The sequence below is a fragment of the Phoca vitulina genome, unplaced genomic scaffold, assembly GCF_004348235.1.
Source record: "Phoca vitulina isolate PV1807 unplaced genomic scaffold, GSC_HSeal_1.0 scaffold5, whole genome shotgun sequence".
Taxonomy (NCBI): domain Eukaryota; kingdom Metazoa; phylum Chordata; class Mammalia; order Carnivora; family Phocidae; genus Phoca; species Phoca vitulina.
The window spans coordinates 57978955-57997200 of NW_022589708.1; the positions used below are offsets into that span (position 1 = coordinate 57978955).

Below are 18246 nucleotides of genomic sequence, written 5' to 3' on the forward strand. Positions count from 1 at the left end.
CGACAGTCTATTTCCAATAGCTCTTGCCCTCTTCTTCTTGTCCCCAACCTTCCCATGCCTCTCTATTTCCTGCTCAAGCTGGGCCGTCCTTCTGTCTCTGGGGGAAGGGAGGAGAGACCACAGGCCCAGGGTGACATCAGGCCATCACCGTGCTGCCATTGTGCCTGTTGTTTAAATGCCTAAGCACAGGTAGGACCTGGGCTGGCCAAGCACAGAGGGGAATCAGGTAACGCCACCACTTCTGCCGCTCTGCCCAGAACTGGGCAGAAATTGCTCACAGGATCTCTCGGGGAACCCCAGGTGCTCTGTCACAGAGCCTGGCCATAGGGTGAGAGATCAAGAGAGTCCCCCCACGCCTTAGCTACCTACATTAATTCTTAAAGCTCTGGCTTCAGACTCAGACTCAACCCAGGGAAGGCAGAGAACAGAACATTCCTTAGGGTTTTCTGGTAGCACATTTGCTATTTTTCTCAAGAGTCTTTCTTCCATCATCCACCACGTTAAACTTCATGTTACAAAATTCCCCCTTACATTCTATTATTGGAACGAACCCAGAGCATCCACAGTGGTCTATCACCCTGAATTTGGGAAAAGCTTTATGCATCAGGGGAACAAAAATAACCCTGACAGCAGTTTAATCTCCCAACTACAGTGCATCCTGTTGACGGAATAGAATTCAATCATTAAAATATTTAATCTCAAGTGGGAAAATGCTTTAAGGTGTTAGTGGGGAAAAAGCAGGATACAAATTTACGTCAAACAAAGGAAACAACAAATGTGCAAATAACAGCACAGAAAAATGCCTAGAAGGGAATGAACTACAATGTTGTCTTTTAGGGGATGGCACTATGATTTTTGTGCAAAGAAACTAAGTTTAGCCCAGAAATTCCTTGTATTATTATCTTTGTGTCCTCCTTCCTTCCCCTCCACCACGGAGAGGGTCCCAGTGTGTTTCTAAGACCATACAACTAACCTGCCAAGATTGGACCAGACTATCTCTTGACTCTTCAGGATTCTTGCCTGGCCACCTACCACCTCAGGCCAAGGTGGGAATTAAGAAGGCACTCACTGCCTGGACCAAAGCCATGGGCTGTAGGTAGGGAGTGTTGAGATCCTGTTAAGCAGGGCTCATGACACCACTGTTGAGATTTGGAAGAAACCAGAAGGGACTGATGAGCAATTACAGATTTGAAACTAAACTAGCAAGTTTCATTGAATTCTCTTCTGTACCATGCATTTTGTTGAGGCTCTAATTCTCTGTTGTTGGTTTGGTTTTTTTTTTTTTTTTTTCTTTTAGGATGCTACATTGTTAGGCACTAATTTATCCCAAGTGACTTGACTATTTGCTTCTTCTGAAAGGCCTAGGATAAGCAGCAAGAGATTTTACGGGTCTTGGTGAGGGGTGGCCGAAAAGGAGAAGAAGGGGTCTGATGGTGGAATGAGGGTGTAAAGATAACTTTGGCCCCCTCCACACAGAAAGCTCAGCCTGAACCCAGTTGTAAGAGCTGTACCATGGGAAATGGACCTGCTCCTTCCCAAAGGCTGTTGACTGGGTCTCTGAAAGTTCGAGTCTATTGACTCTCATTCTCATGCAAATTCTGCAAGGGAAATTCACCTCCTGTTAGAATTTCTAACTTGGCAACTCATCACCAAAGTGTTCAAAAGCACTTTGCAAAGGGGAGGTGTGCGGGTTGGAGGGTGTGCGTCACATGACCAACACACAGCACATTTCTCTCCATCTCCTCCCTGCCCCTCTGATTAAAGCAGACTGGAGTGGCCATTAACGCTCACTCCAGGCCATCTGCCTCTCCAGAGAGCTGATCCCGCTCTGGAAGCTAAGTTGTTCCTTTGAAGGGAGAATCAAATATGAGAGGTTAAAAATCAAAACATTAAAATAGAAGGATTTTTATTTTAGTAAAAAAAAAAAAAATCCACTGTGGATTAGTTAAACCTATTGGTCAACTGATCACTTTCTCCTTGCATTTCAGGTCTTCATGGTTGGGGAAGGTTAGGTGTATGAGTTCCCCAGGGCTGCTGGAACAAATTACCATCACCTTGGTGGTTTAAAACAACAGAAATTAATTCTCTCACAGTTCTGGAGGCCAAAAGTCTGAAATCAAGGTGCTCCGTCTAGAGGCTCTGGGGAATTCCTTCCTCGCCTTTTCCAGTTTCAGGTGGCTTCAGGAATTCCTTGGCTGGTGGTTGCACCTCTGTAACCACTTTACATGGCCTTCTCCTCGGGGTGGCTCTGTCACACGTCCTTCAGCCTCTCTGTTACAGGCATAACTGCGACTGCATTTTGGGCCCACCGGGATAATCCAGGAGAGCCCCTCTCGGGGTTTTTTTTCCAACAATTTTCCTTTTTTTTTTTTTTTTAAGATTTTATTTATTTATTTGACAGAGGGAGAGACAGAGAGAGAGGGAACACAAGCAGGGGGAGTGGGAGAGGGAGAAGCAGGCTTCCCGCCAAGTAGAGAGTCCCCCCACGCCTTAGCTGCCTACATTAATTCTTAAAGCTCTGGCTTCAGACTCAGACTCAACCCAGGGAAGGCAGCTCTGATGCGGGGCTCAAAGCCAAGCAGGGACCCTGGGATCATGACCTGAGCTGAAGGCAGACGCTTAATGACTGAGCCATCCAGGTGTCCCTCTTCTCGGGATTCTTCACTTAGTCACAGCTTTTGCCATATAAGGGCCATATTTGTTAATTTTTCCAAGTACCAGAGAGCCCACACTGGGGAAGGGCAGAACTTCAACTCTCATGGATGCTCTGTGGGTAGTTTTCTTGTTTTGGTTTGGTTTGGGTTGGGTTTTTAAACTTTGAAACATGAATGCTAGGGAGCAGCCCAGTAATTAGATTTTGCAATAGTAAACTAGTAAAGTCCCGGGTAGGCTTTGTTTCACTCAACATCAAGCAATGCCTGAGGAGTGATTGCTCAAAGGATGGCTCGGAGGGAAGGAGGTCCCAGAGGGTAGGGTGTAGGTGGATTTATCCCTCGAAAGCTGCTGGGGCTGTCACCACACTTCGGTCCTAGTAAACCATGCTGGCTTTGCCTTTTGTATATTTAAACTTCTGTGTATCCAGTATAAGTAAGGAATAAACATTAAAACTGACTGTGTTAACATCTATCCAAGGATTATGATTTGTAAGCAGTTGAGCCACTGTGAACACAATTTACTCTGATTCAGAATACTCTGGGATTAGGATGAGGACATAGCTTTGGTGTCACCATTCAGCCCACTACACTGGGTAATTTTTTTTATCTGTTTGTCTTATCATCTGTCCCGTGCATAAACTTTGGTGCTTTCTAAATTCCCTGAGCTTCACTTCTATCCTTTCCCTTTGTTATTGACCTAAATATAAACATGACTCCCACGGACTTCTTCCTTGGTGTTTAATCTTGCATCATGAAAATAAGCTACATTCTCTGATGCCCTAGCATTTTAACAGTAGTTCTGACTTTGTAGGAATCCCAGGTTTGTGTTTACAAGAACATACCTGCTAGATTCAAGCTTATGTCTCTACAGCTCTGAGTAAAAGGTTCTGTGACTGGTGCATCAGTGTAATCAGCAAGAAATTGACCCTGAATTTCCCTAATTCACTTTGTCATCCAGGATCAACTGAGATCTCCTTCAAAATCAGAGCTGATTCCTATCTTTCCTGCAGGAGTTCTGCAGGCCCTGAAGAGTTCCAGACAAGTTCTCTGCACTGAAACATGCTGTGCATGAAACAGGCTGACTTTTTTGTTGTTTTTTCTCAAGGTTGTCAGGAACAACAAATTAGAAAAATATGTTGATTTATTTCTCTGCTCTCTCAGGATTTTATTTTTCTGTTTGAAGAAATGAAACCTTTCCGTTTCTACTCTAAACAAATGCCTTCATTCGCCATCCTGGAAATCTCGTATTACAGTGAGATTTCATCTCTATGTTATCAGGCAAAGTGGTACAAAGAAAGACTTTCTAATGGGTCCTTTGCAGTGAAGTGACTGCCTGCTTTTGGAATGCTTAGAAGTTCCAGACTGGTCTAAAAATAAAAGAAAGTCTTGGGGTGCCTGGGAGGCTCAGTTGTTAAGCATCTGCCTTCAGCTCAGGTCATGATCCCAGGGTCCTGGGATCGAGTCCCACATCGGGCTCCCTGTTCAGAGGGGAGCCTGCTTCTCCCTCTCCCACTCCCCCTGCTTGTGTTCCCTCTCTCACTGTGTCTCTCTCTGTCAAATAAATAAAATCTTAAAAATAAATAAATAAATAAATAAATAAATAAATAAAAATAAAAGAAAGTCTTGATGAGATTTCTCCTCTACCAGAGGTTTACAGAGTTAGAGGTAGAGGGGATAAAAAGAGGTTTTCCTTCCTTGTCTTTCTAACCACTGAAGAGAGTCTTTTTCTGCTCCTTGGAAACCTGATACGCAAGAGTTAGTTCGGGGTGTGTAGGGTTAAATTTTTTTCACTGTTTTTATTTTAATGAGTCGGACATTTGTCAATTTGCTAGATTTTGGGGGGAGGAGAATGAAAACCTACAGTGATTGCTTGTAGACTTTGTTTCTCAAACTGTCTTTTTTTTCCTGAAGGTGAGAATAGTAATGTGATACTTGTACACTGTTAATGTCCACTTGGGTCAATCAAATACTAGAAACAGAGTCCCAGGCCCGGGAATGACCTTGTTCTCCAAGCTGCAGCTGTAGCCGCAGCCCCCTCTCCACAGCTCCACAAAGAAGCGGCACAGATAAGCCCCCACCCTCACCCCCGGGGTTCTGAGGTGTCAAGGTCACCTCACCACACTGTCCTGTGCACAGCCGTTGCTGGAGAGCTGTGGGATAGTCACACAGTGGTTCTAGAAGCCTCTTTCCTCTTCATATTCACAACTGCGGCAGCCCAGAGGTTTTGAGGAAGACCTTTTTTTTTTTTATCCTCCAAGTTTCAAGATTTTTGTCACCTGTGGGACCTACAGATGGGATGAGGAAGGATTTGCCATTCCAGCTCCTATCACCAGGCCAGGGTCAAGGCTGGGAGGGGATGGGGCCAGGTGCTAGAATCAGTGGTTTCCAAGGTTCTAGGAGACCTAGGGTGAGGGTGTAGTCAGAGCCAGCCTGTCTTTACTGTGGCCTTTGGGCTGGCAGAGGACACTGGTGGAATGGGGTCCAACGGGTGGGCCCTGGGAACTGTTTGCAGCTTTTTAGGCCCCCGCCTCGGGTTCTGGGCCAGCACCGAGCTCCTTAGCAGGTCCAAGCCTCCGCTTCTTTGGAAGAATCGTGTTGATTTGTAAGGTCTGTTACAGCTCCAGCAAACAAACTATAAGCAAGCAAAACAAAGTCTGCCTTATTTATTTTCAAGGAAGCATTTTCTGTTTTCTATCCAACACAACTAAACTTACCATTTTGTGCTACTCTTGGGTCCTAAAATAGGGCTCTTTATTTTGGGAGATAAGCAAACAATTCAGTTTGGTGCATGGGAAGGGAGCAAGAGAGCCATGAACAGTACATGTGACTTGGAAGGGAGGCTGGAGCGGGTCCATGAAGGCAGACAGCTCGTACATGGGCATGAGGAACCACTGCTCTGGGAGCCATGCTTTGGAGGACCCCTCACGGGTCCTCCTCTAGCCCTTCCTGTCCCAAGGGCGCCGGGAGTCTGTGGAGCTAACCTCCCCCAACTTTGCTGTCTATAGTGTGCTCAGGATACTTGAGAATTCACCAGCCAAATGTCCCCAAGGGCTGTGTGTCCGCCTCCCCAGCTGTGTCAGAGCATATAGTTTGTGGAGCTGTCTTGTCCTAGTGGTGGTCAAGGGCAGCTCTTTGAAGGGGCAGGGGTATGGACAAAAAAAGGTGGAGTGTCCACAGGCCTAAGTGTGGGGCTCCTGATAACGTGTGCAGGAGCCAAGGGTGGGACCAGGACACAGGCAGCTGCAGACATCTGAGGTGGCCAGAACCCCAAGGAGTCGGAGAAGTCTACACAAACATATTATAGGAGTTCAACAGCTTACAAATATATGATATTAAAGAAGTAGAGATGGTGATGAACACTATAAAGCAAAATAAAGCAGGTTAAGGTGGGGATAGAGTGTGTAGAGTGGGGAGCTCTTTTAGAAAGGGAGATCAGGAGGGGTGCCTGGGTGGCTCAGTCGGTTCATCGATTGCCTTCGGCTCAGGTCATGATCCTAGGGTCCTGGGATCGAGCCCCACATCAGGCTCCCTGCTCTGCGGGAATCTGCTTCTCTCTTTCTCTCTCCCTCTGCCCCTTCCCCCTGTTCGTTTTCTCTCTCTCCCAAACAAATAAAGTCTTTAAAAAAAAGAAAAAGAAAAGAAAGGGAGATCGGGAAAGTCATCTCTGGGATGGTGGCATTTAAGCAGAGACCCAAATGAAGTGAGGGAGTCAAGGGGCAGGGACATTCTGGCCCAGGTGCCTGGAATAGCAGTAGGAAAGGGACAGAGATGAAGTTGTACAGATATGTAGGACGATGGGCTGATAGGTCAGGCCTTTGTAGACTGGAAGGATTTTTTTTTTTTTTTTTTTTTTGATTAAGAGGATTTTTATTCTGAGAATTTCGGGAAATCATTACAGAGTTCTGAGCAGGAGACTGCCATGATTTGATTTACTCTTAAAAAACTTGACAGTAGGGGGCGCCAGGGTGGCTCAGTTGTTAAGCGTCTGCCTTTGGCTCAGGTCATGATCCCAGGGTCCTCTGATCTAGCCCCACATCGGGCTCCCTGCTCCTCAGAGAGTCTGCTTCTCCATCTCCCTCCACCTGCCGCTCCCACTGCTTGTGTGCTCTCTCCCTCTCTCTCTATCAAATAAATAAATAAAATCTTAAAAAAAAAAAAACAACTTAGGGTAGAATAACAAGAGTGGAAATGGGAAGACAGGTAGGATGTTAGACAGCATTCTTTTTTTTAAAGACTTTTCCAATTTATTTAAAAAATTACTTATTTTTAAAAATGTGGTAAAACATACATAACATAAAATTTACCATTTTTAAGTGTACAGTTCAGTGGCGTTGAGTCCATTCACACTGTTGTGCAATCACTATCCATCTCCAAAACTTTCTTCATCTTATAAGACTGAAGCTCTGCACCCATTAAATAACTCCTCACTTCCCCCTTCCTTTAGCTGCTGGCAACCACCCTTCTACTTTCTGTCTCTATGAATTTGACTACTTTAATTTTTTTAAATTTTATTTTTTTAAGAATACGAAAGTATTTTTATTTTTTCATTTAATGATGCAAAACACAAATGCTGATTTGACACCCATTCCCGTATCACTTTTTCTGTCACATTTATGACTCAACAGATTGGTGGATCCAAGGAACTGGTATAATCACTGTACGGGGGCGCCTGGGTGGCTCAGTTGGTTAAGCAACTGCCTTCGGCTCAGGTCATGATCCTGGAGTCCCTGGATCGAGTCCCGCATCGGGCTCCCTGCTCGGCGGGGAGCCTGCTTCTCCCTCTGACCCTCCCCCCTCTCATGTGCTCTCTCTCATTCTCTCTCTCTCAAATAAATAAAATCTTTAAAAAAAAAAAAAAATCACTGTACGGAGCAAACTGCATAGGTGTTTCAGTAGTTTATTCCAACCCACTTCTTCTTTGGTACGCTAAACCATCTTCATCAGGTTGTTTGATGAGATAGATCCGCAAGAAGATGGAGGTGGCCAAAGGTCAGTCCAACTCTCAGCCAGTCGGGTCTGTCATGTGGTGGCTTCTAAATGTAGAACTTTGATCACACTGAGGAGCTGCTTGGGAGCCCAGCCAGACCCAACAGCTTGCGGAAGGGGTGCGATAACGCGGGTGGTGCCATCTTGCCGGGGGGGGGGGGGGGGGGGGGGGGGGCTCCCGAATTTGACTAGTGTAGATACCTCATATAAGTGCAATCATACAGTTTTTGTCTTTTTGTGACTGTCTTATTTCACTTACCATAATGTCTTCAAGGTTCATCCATGTTGTAGCACGTGTCAGGATTTCCTTCCTTTTTTTTTTAAGATTATTCATTTATTTATCTTTGTGAGAGAGAGAGCACAAGCCAAGGGAGGGGCAGAGGGAGAAGTATACTCCCTGCTAAGCAGGGAGCAGAATTTCCTTCCTTTTTACTGATGAATAATATTCCATTGTATGCATATAGTATATTCTGTTTATCCATTCACCCATCAGTGGACACTTGGGTTGCTTCCACCTTTTGGTTATTGTGAATAATGCTACTATGAACATGAGTGTACAAATAGCTCTTCAAATGTACCTGGGTATGCGGTAGATGCTTTCACTTCTTTGGGGTATATACTCAGAAGTGGAATTGCCGGATCACATGGAATGTAATTCTATTTTAAATTTTTTGAGAAACCACACACATCCTACCAGCAATGCACAAGAGTCCAATTTCTTCATATCCAAGAGTCCAATTTCTTCACATCCTTGTTAACACTTGTTATTTTCTTTTTTTGGTAATGGTCATCTTAATGAGTAGGATGTAGTATCTTATTGTGGTTTTGACTTGCATTTCTGTAATGATTAGTGAGGTTGTATATCTTTTCATGTACTTATTGGCCTTTGTATATTTTCTTTGGAGAAATATCTATTCAAGTCCTTTGCCCATTTTTAAATTGGGTTGTTAGTTTTTATTGTTGAGTTTTGGGAGTTCTATTTTTATTCTGGACATTAATCCCTTATCAGATATGTGTTTTGCAAATATTTTCTACCATCGTGTGGATTGCCTTTTTACTCTGTTTATGTGTCCTTTGATGCACAAAAATTTATAGTTTTGATAAAGTCAAATTTGTCTACTTTTTTCTTTTAAAGCCTGTGTCATATTCAAGAAATCATTGCAAAATGCATGAACCTTTCCCCTATATTTTCTTCTAGAGTTTCATAGTTTTAGCTCTTATGTTTAGGTCTTTGATCCATTTTTAATTAATTTTTTGTGTATGGTAATAGGTAAGGGTCCAGCTTCATTCCTTTGCATGTGGATATTCAGTTTTCTCAGAACTATTTGTTGAAAGTGTTTTCTTTTCCCAGTAAATGGTCTTGGCACCCTCATCAAAAGTTATTAGAACATATATGTGAGAGTTTATTTCTGGAATTTCTATTCTACTTCATTAGGCTATATATCTATCTTTATGCCAAGACTATACTGCTTTGATTACTCTGTGTTGTAGTAAGTTTTGAAATCAGGAAGTATCAGTCCTCCAACTTTGTTCTTTTTCAAGATTGTTTTGGCTATCTGGGAGTCCCTTTAGACTTCATATGAATTTTAGAATAGATTTTTCTACGTCTGAGACAAAAAAACATCTTTAGGATTTTGATAGAGATTATATTGCATTTGTAGATTGATTTGGGTAGTATTGATGTCTTAATAATATTAAGTCTTCCAAACCATGAACATGGGATGTCTTTCCATTTATTTATGTCTTCTTTAATTTCTTTCAGCAACGTTTTGCAGTTTTCAGTGTACAAGTCTTTCGTCTCCTAAGTTAATTCTTTTTTTTTAAGTCTTTTTTTTTTTTTAAGATTTTATTTATTTATTTGACAGAGAGAGAGACAGCGAGAGAGGGAACACAAGCAGAGAAATGGGAGAGGGAGAAGCAGGCTTCCTGCTGAGCAGGGAGCCCAATGCGGGGCTCGATCCCAGGACCCTGGGATCACGACCTGAGCCGAAGGCAGACGCTTAACGACTGAGCTACCCAGGCGCCCCTCCTAAGTTAATTCTTAAGTATTGTTTTTGTTTATTCTTCTTGATGTTATTGTAATTAGAATTTTTTTTTAATTTCCTTTTGAAATGTCCATTGTCAGTATATAGAAATGCAACTGATTTTTGTGTGTTAATTTTGTATCCTGCAACTGATGAATTTGTTTATTAGATCCAACAGTTGTTTGTGTGTGGAATCTTAAGGGTTTTCTACATACAAGATTACATCGTCAGCAAACAGACATAGTTTTACCTCTTTCTTTCCAATTTGGATGTCTTTTAGTTCTTGCTTAATGTTACTGCAGCATTCTATCCAAGAAATGATGAAGATTTTAATGGGGGTGGGGGAAGTAAGAAATGGTTGGATTTAGGACACATTTTGCAGGTAGAACGAATAGAATTGGTTGGGCTTGGATATTGGTTGTGGGAGAAAGAGAGGAGTTAAGAATGACTTCTAGGCTTACAGATAGAATAACTGGCTGAATCATTGTGATGCCATTTGATTAGATGGGGTAGATGCTGCTGTGTATGCTTGGGAGGGGCCATGTTAAATGTATCCATGGATGTGGACAATATAAATAAAAGCAAGAGAATACGGTAGGAAGAGGTCAGAAGACAGACTTCTGAGGCAAAGTCACATTTAGAAAAGGAGTAGAAGAAAAGCATCAGAAAGGAAGGCAAGAAGAAGCAGCCCAAGGGGTAGAAAAAGAATGAGGAGAGTCAGAGAAACAAAAAGGAGAAAGTTTCAAGAAAGTGGCCTTTAATTGCACAATGAATTGGGGAAGGAAGATGAGAACTGAGCAGGGACCTTTTATGTGAGCAATGAGGAGGTCATTGGTGACCTCCCACAGAACATTTGTAGTAGAATGGGGAAAGCCTCTGCCCATGTGCAAGTAAATCGGAAAAAGCAAGTCGGTGATGGGAAGTGCTCTAAACAGCTCTAAAGTGCTATACCCATAAGGCATGTAAGGCAGCATTGCTGTTACTGTTGTTACAGACACAAAAACCTTTTAGGAGAACTAATAGCCACTTAATACTCCTGAGTCTAGCCCATCACATCCCCAAGATCTGTTGTGAAAGATGCTAATCAAAACAGTCATTAGAGGGACAGGGTTAATCCAGTCTTCTTCCTTTTAGATGTAGTCCCTAACTGCAATAGTTCCTCTTCTTAAGAAGGAAGCCAGACCAACGCCCCCACCAAGTCCTATAAAGCCCAGACAGACCAGCTGACCAAAGTTCCTTATTCTCTTGCTATTAGCTGAAACTTTTTATAAAATAAATTTGCTGTTTCACTTTTCTTTTAAATAAGCAAGCTGAATTACTTGGAGGAGGAAAGCAGGAGGAATAGAGGAGACAGAGCCAAGGCAGCCGGAACACAGAGACCTTCGGGTGAGCATTTTTATCTTTGTTTCGTTCATTCGTTATTGAGAATTGGACCTTGCTGATCACTTCATGGTCAGAAGCATGCCTTCTGAAAAGTAAGTTTATTTTGTTCTACTGTAAATTTCTTTCTACCATATACATGGCTGTTTAAAAGATATTGGGAAAGTACAAAAAAAGGAGAAGAAAGCAAAACCACCACTGAGCTAATCTCTATTGACATTTGGGGGTGGGTATTTCTTTCCATTCTTTTTTGCATGTCTGCATATAATTTTAGTTTGATTTCCACTGTTGTGTCCATACAGCATGGATTACTTGATGTTCATTTTTTCCATTAGAGCATAAACTGTTTCCACATTGCTGTAAATTCTTCACAATCCTAATTTTAAATTGCTGGATACTGTTGCATTGAGATTTACCATACCTCGCGCAAGCATTCCCCTGGTTTTGACCAGATAGCATCTTTCCTATTTTTCATAGATTGGGTCATTTTATTACGTAAAATGTATTTTTTCCCATTCAGGGGAGAGAAGGTTTTTTGGGGGAGAGGAGGTTAAATTTGAGAATGTAAGTGTCAGTGGTTTTGCTCGGAGGTTAAATGAGAGGGAGAGCATGTGTGAGAGTGTATGTGTGTATCTGTTTATTACCCTTTGGGACCTGAATTTGGTTTAGCTGCACATTCAGCCAGAATCACCTGATTCTGAGGAAATTAAAAAGTATCCCTAGAATAACTGAAACTTTGATTTTGGAGATAAGCCAGTCATCTGTAGTAGTTCTTGTTCTGTTTTGTTTTTTTCAAAAAATTTCCCAGGTTGTTCTAATGGGTGGCCAGCATAATAATAGCTGTCATTCATACCTAGGTCATTTGAAATATTTTCCTGTCTCTGACACATACCTGAGATCAATACATATTAAGGGAAGGAGAGGTACAATTTCAGGCAAGCCACCCAAATCTCCCTTTGTATACTATATTAATAATGCAAAAATAATTTGTAGGAAACATAAAATGAACAAAACCTTTAGAAATTTTTTAAAAGATTTTATTTATTTATATGAGAGAGAGAAAGTGAGAGAGAGAGAGAGTGTGCACGAGTAGGGGGGAGGGGCAGAGGAAGAAGCAGACTCCTGACTGGGCAGGGAGCCCAACCCTCTATCCCAGGACCCCAAGGCTCCATCCCAGGACCCCGGGGTCATGACCTGAGCTGAAGGCAGACAGACGCTTAACCGATTGAGCCGCGCAGGCACCCCAAAACCTCTAGAAATTTCTATCATCCACCTTAACCACATAAACTCTTGTGATGAGAATCTACAAATTTCAATTTACTAATGCTTTAAGGAGATGGATTTGTTTCCAGTGCATTGGCTAAAAGTTAGAGAGGTTGGGGCTCCAGAATGCTCCAAATGAATCAAAATTATGCCCAGCATCTGTTAGTATTCTGCCTTCCTACCAGCCTGGGGTCATAAGGGGTACAACAGAACATAAACAACACCAGTTCTGGAAGAAAAATAACATCTTTTTGCAATGTGCTCATTGCTATGTGTCAGGATCACCTTGGGCATTTTTAGTATCTCATGTGTATTCCAGACTCAGGGACTCCCATTTTTCAAGTTTGTCTTACACACACAGACATCTGAGGCACACTAGTCCTCCAAGGCTAAGCCTGGAAGATAAAAGCCAAACAAGGGCTTGTACCATTATCCAGGGGGCTCTCCTGAATGCAGTAGCCAAGCTGGCTGATGCAGAGAAAGGCAGGCATTTGTTTGGGTTGCTCAGCTTTGCTATAGCGCCTTATCAAATGATTGTCAGAACCTCCAGCACTGCATCCGTGATTTTCTCGGGGCACTGACCGTTGCCTTCTTTGTACTGGACTTACTTATGTGCAGGTCTCAATCCCTCTGCTGACCAAGAATGCTTGAGGATGGAGTCCTTGCACAAAACCTAGCACATGGGTTCCATTAAGAATAGACGGAGGGGCACCCGGGTGGCTCAGTCGTTAAGCGTCTGCCTTCGGCTCGGGTCGTGATCCCAGGGTCCTGGGATCGAGCCCCGCATCGGGCTCCCTGCTCGGCGGGAAGCCTGCTTCTCCCTCTCCCACTCCCCCTGCTTGTGTTCCCTCTCTCGCTGTGTCTCTCTCTGTCAAATAAATAAATAAAATCTTCAAAAAAAAAAAAGAATAGACGGAAAGGTATAAATAAATTAATTCAACAATAAATGTGAAGGTTAGTTAACAGCTTATGTTTATCGCTGTTGAAACTATTAACTTCTTTATATTAACTCAACCATGGAGAAAATGGTACAATGTCTGGCAATATTTAAATGAAAACTTCTCCTATTGGAATGATGACTTGGTGGTGGTTTGGGCTGACGCCCTTGACGAAGAAAGAAACGGAAGCTGGAGCAGTGAGTTGGAACCAAAGAATCACAAAGGTGGAAGGGTCCTTAGGAAGAGCCAGGGTCAGGAAAGAAAGCTTTTTGCATCTCTAGTGTTTGAAGAGAGATTTTAAGGAAAGGGGGAAGCAGATTTGAAGAAGAACAAGAAGGAAGAAAAGAGGAGAAGGGAGGGAGGACAGGCCAGGGGAGGGACAGAGAGAAGAAGCAGGTGGAGGGAAAGAGAGGGGAGTGGAGCCTATTTGCTCCAGAGGTTTTAAGATTAAGCTGGAAGAATTTAAAAGGATCCAGTCCACATACCTTTATTATACATTATAGAAACAAGAATTCTTTATCACTACAGAAAAACTATGTCCCACGTAAGGGTCCTTCTATGAGGCTGTGGAGATAGCATTTTACCTTGTTTGCGCCTCTAGTACGGAAGACGTGATTGTCTACAGAGTACTTGGGGGCATCACAGAATCTTTAAAGGAAGTTGGTTTCTTTTTATTTTGCGTTTTACCTTGACAATAATTTTGTTCTCTTATAAATTCTCTGAGAGAATTGAAGCCAGTTTTCCTTGTTAGCTGTAGCAGACACAGATCCTTACCAGGAACTTGTTTGGCATAGAGTGCGAAAAACAGCTGTCAACCCTCAGATACATAAATAGTGTCCCTTTCTACAGTGTTTAGCACAGAGCACCATTTGGGTCTTTTCTGTCAACCCCCCATTACCCTCATGCTGTTGATTCTGTATTCTTGTCCCTAGAACCTATATTTGAAGAAACAGTAAGTTTGTGAGGAAAAATACGCAAACATCATTTTGCTGCAAAAGACCATTGGGAGTTTTTTTCCTTAGAAGATATTTATTGTGAGACATAAAATGAGGGAGGTGACTAATACCTTCCCCAGCTCATTCATTGGTTGTTTACTGGAGCACATTTATGTGCCACAAGCTGTGCTAGGGCCTGGGAATGCAGCAGTAGACAGGTGAGACCCCATTCCTGCCGTTGGTGGAGAACAATCTGGTGGGTGGGGATAGACAGGAACTATGGCTGCCCCCAGGGGTAAGTGCTGGGACAGGAAGCCCATGGCGCTGCAGGGCCAGGTGGGGTGGCAGCCAGCCAAGACCTGGAGGGGTCAGAGAAGGCTTTTTCTGGAAGAAGTGATGTCTAGAAAGAAACCTGAGGCGTGGTAAGAGATGGCCAGAGGAGCTGGAGCTCGGAGTGAATAGACAAGAGTGAGCCAGGTGTGTTTCGGGCGTTGAAATAAGTTCCATGAGGCTAGAAATGGATTTTAGTGAGGGAAGTTGTGGGGAGAGAACATGCTGGTTGACAAGATCCTCATTGTGATATGCCTGGAGTTGAACTTCATTTTGATGTGATAGTGGGTTTTAAGCAGAAGTCAAATGGTAAGATATGCATTTTGGAAAGGTTACTCTAGCCACTGTGTAGAGAATGGACTGAGAATAGCATGAGTGGAGACAGGAGACCTTGTCCTTTGTGCAGGGGAAAGATGACAACCTGTACTGGGACCACCATCAGCTGGTCCCTGTGATGGAAAAGAGGTGTTAGTGGAGACGGGTGCGTAATGAGGCCGGGTCTGTCTCGGAGGAGACACTGGACAGCAGGGCAGGCCGGGGAAGGAGGAAAGCCCGTGGTTTGCTTTCGTTCCATACTCTCTCCTCTTTAGGTTACAGATGCCCACTGCGCACACGCTACTGGCAGCTTCCTAGGGCACTTTCCTGGCCGATTCCCCTGGTTTTCCATTTTTCCAGACATATCGGAACATTCTCTCCTTATCTGTTGGTTTCTTACTCTCCTATGCAGATGGCCTACACCCGGCATACTAAAAAGTTCTCAGGCTCTTCTTACCTTGGCAACAGACAGGGTTGTATGAAGCATGATAATGCATTGACTGTGTATGAGTGCCAGGCTCGGTGCAGCTGTGTTGGAGGCTTTCACCTGTGTTGCCTCCTTTGGCCTTCTGGATAATTCTAAGAGGTTGAGTACTTGCTGATGCTCACACAGTTCGCAAGGGGTAGAGCTAGGATTTTGCTCTTGTTGTGATTTAAAGCTTTTCTATGATATCACAATACCTCTATATCATTCCAGGAAGCAAAGGCTGTTTAACAAGCTACTTTTGTAAATAATTTCTTGGCTCTTAGAAGTGAATTTAATGGCGGAATATGAAATGCCTCGGTAGGAGGGAAGAGAAAGAGAGGCAGTTTTAATTTGAATGAGTGGGTTTGGGGGAGCCCCTGAGTCATGTCATATAGTCTCTTTGATTGCGGGCAAGGATAGTCCTAAGGCTGACACAATTCCTAGGAAATTATTGGACTGTGTTGGGTGATGGCTTCTGAGATGACACTTGCTGACCTTCTGTCTTCCTTCTGTCTTTGATGAGAAGACTGGAGGATTAGAGGCAGATGTAGAGTGGCCCTGCAGCCTTCCTGAGCTCAGAGACCGGGTTAGCCGCGGATACCACCACATCTTCCCAGATACACTGGTGAAGTGCACTAGGGGACAAAACATTGTTGAGATATTTTTATAAAATTAAATCCATAATCAGTGTCATAAGTTCATTTGTTCTATTAACAAACAAGGACTGAGAAGTTACAAGAGCCAGGGAAAAGACAGCACTTAGTCAAAATAATGCCTAAAGAAAATGAAGTCATATCTTCAAGGGGCTCAGAGCAGCCCTTACACACTCAGTTCTTTGCATTCAATTTGTCTTTGTCGTGGTGGCTGAGTGTTACTGGTTAGGAAGAACACGGAAGAAAAGCTAGCTTTGGGAGAACATTAGAGAATGAAACAAGGAGATTAAGAAGACAGAGGTGGGAAGAAGGATGTGAGAGATAATGCCATGCATCTCACTCTTGCGGGCGGAGAGAGGCCCCCTCACATGCTCGGATGCCAACTTTCTGCTAGGGTTCAGCTACCACTATGCCCCTGGGGATAAATTGTTCTCTGGAAGCATTTGTACCCTCAAAATACACAGGAAAGAATGAAATTGTGAAAAGAGTCCAATTTTAAGGGGCAGTTATCCCCAAATATGTCCAAAATACATCGGCACCTTTTTGCACAGGAAAATTATCCAGAAAGGAACTTCACAGGGAGAATGTGCAAACAAGAGGAGAAGAGCAAGCAAGCAAACAGTGGAAGAAAGCTTGTCAGCAAAGGGTAGAAAAAAGGCAAATCTTGCTAACCCGTAAGTCTGATGCTGATATCTGACCTCTGACACTTTCGACATGGTCACTTTTCAGCCATGCGGACCTTTGCCCAAATGTGGCGATACACATTATGTTCTTAAGGTGCCTCTTCTTCTGTCTGTCCATGTACGTCAGTGGTGGTGGTTGTCATTTTACCATACATTCTGTGGTCTGAGCAAGGTTCTCCTTTCGGTGGAAGAAGGCCACAGCCAGTGGGTGCTGCATGTCTAGCCCCACCCCCAAACTGGGCCTAATAGTCAACATTTCAAGAAGGCCCAGCAGCTTTAGGCAGAGCCCAGGCCAGGAAGGCTCTGGTGGCTTCCCTGAGCTCTCAGAAGTCGGGGAAAGTGCTAGAAGGAGAGGAAGGCAAATGCAAACTGAAGGGCACATGAGGATCCGCAGCTGGGCGAAATCATCGAAAAGCTAACAACCCAACTGCTGTGATTTTAAGAAAATGTTCTAATTAGGAAACTTAATACGATAAGGTGTCTGGTCTTTAGAACTAAAATTAGAAACCAAATTAATGAAATGCAGAATTTTGGGGGTTTCTGAACTTTCTTGGAACATTCTGGAATTTAGTCAGCAGGCAGTTCAGGGAGACGGACCAATCAGCAGTATCCTCCTTTCCGATCCCGGCGGGTTGCTGAAGAATCTGAGGAGAGATGGCAATGGGGGCTGGAAAGTCTGGTTACAAAAGAAACCACTTAGGTCAGACAATTACAAGGGAGAAAGTGCTCAGCACGCTCGGGAGCCCACAGAGATCCCCGGCCTATTGTGACAACTGCTTGTGAAAGCTTTCCCATCCTTGCGGTAAGGGCTCACTCAGGTCTTCCCCAGATGGGAAATGGGCCAGATCCAAAGACTCTTGCTCAGGGATTGCAAGCTACTCCAGAAACCCGCAGCAATCCTATGAACAACCACACGTTGAATTTTCTGCCGGCCGAGCTCCAGGGCGAGTCAGGCACAGGTTGGTGGGATCTGGGAGGACAGAGCTCTGTGAGCTTTCCAACTTCCAAATGTGGAGTCCTAACTAGAGGATGAAAACTAGACAGTAAGACTCTGCATCGGTCACGGAGCAGAAACTCCAATTATCCTTCAGGGTGAATTATCAGGCCCTAGGACTCTGGCTGAAAAGTCCCCCTGGCCCCAAAGCTGTTAAGGAGAATCTCTGCAGTACAGAGAAAATGAATTAGAGAATTTCCTCCTCAGGGAACTTGCAGAGCCATAAACACTATTCAGCGTTTACTGGTTTACAGCAGATCTGGGCCAAGGTGTTGACTTCTCAGTGGCTATGAGGCATGGGGAAATAAATGGCATTTGGAAAACAACGGGGCATTAGCTTGGTGGTTCGTGAACTGACTTGCACTTTGGGGCACTTTGAGGCACTTTGGGAGAGACAGGGCAGAGGAGAGATGGGAGCAGCAGAATGCTCCAAAGTGCTGACTCCATGGAAGCGGGCCCCTCTGTGGTTCACCCCTCCTCCCCGCCCCCCATTTATTCTGGAAGCCTGGGGACCAGCTCAGTTCCTCATTCAAAAGATCTTGTAATCTCAGTTCTTTTTGTCTCTATTTCTATTTTGGTCTCTAAAACTTAATTTACTTTATCCCTTTGGAAAAATTCTGAAAGC

The 18246-nt window shown here is 43.7% G+C and overlaps 1 protein-coding gene and 1 pseudogene across 6 annotated transcripts in view; one reads left to right on the forward strand and one right to left on the reverse strand.

Moving 5' to 3' along the window:
- Positions 1-7551: 7551 nt before the first annotated feature.
- LOC116631331 lies at positions 7552-7783 on the reverse strand (annotated as a pseudogene).
- Positions 7784-10915: 3132 nt separating this feature from the next.
- CYSLTR2 (cysteinyl leukotriene receptor 2) overlaps positions 10916-18246 on the forward strand; it is a 30909-nt gene continuing 23578 nt past the window's right edge. For 4 of the 6 annotated variants that reach the window (XM_032403039.1, XM_032403040.1, XM_032403042.1 and 1 more), the window contains exon 1: positions 10916-11050. Coding sequence is in view for 1 of the 6 variants with exons in the window: in XM_032403038.1 (XP_032258929.1) it covers positions 11114-11139 (26 nt within the window). In the remaining 5 variants the exon portion in view is untranslated. Of the gene's footprint in view, positions 11051-11095; positions 11140-18246 lie in introns of those variants that run through there. The other 2 variants (XM_032403041.1, XM_032403038.1) reach the window with 2 other exon arrangements.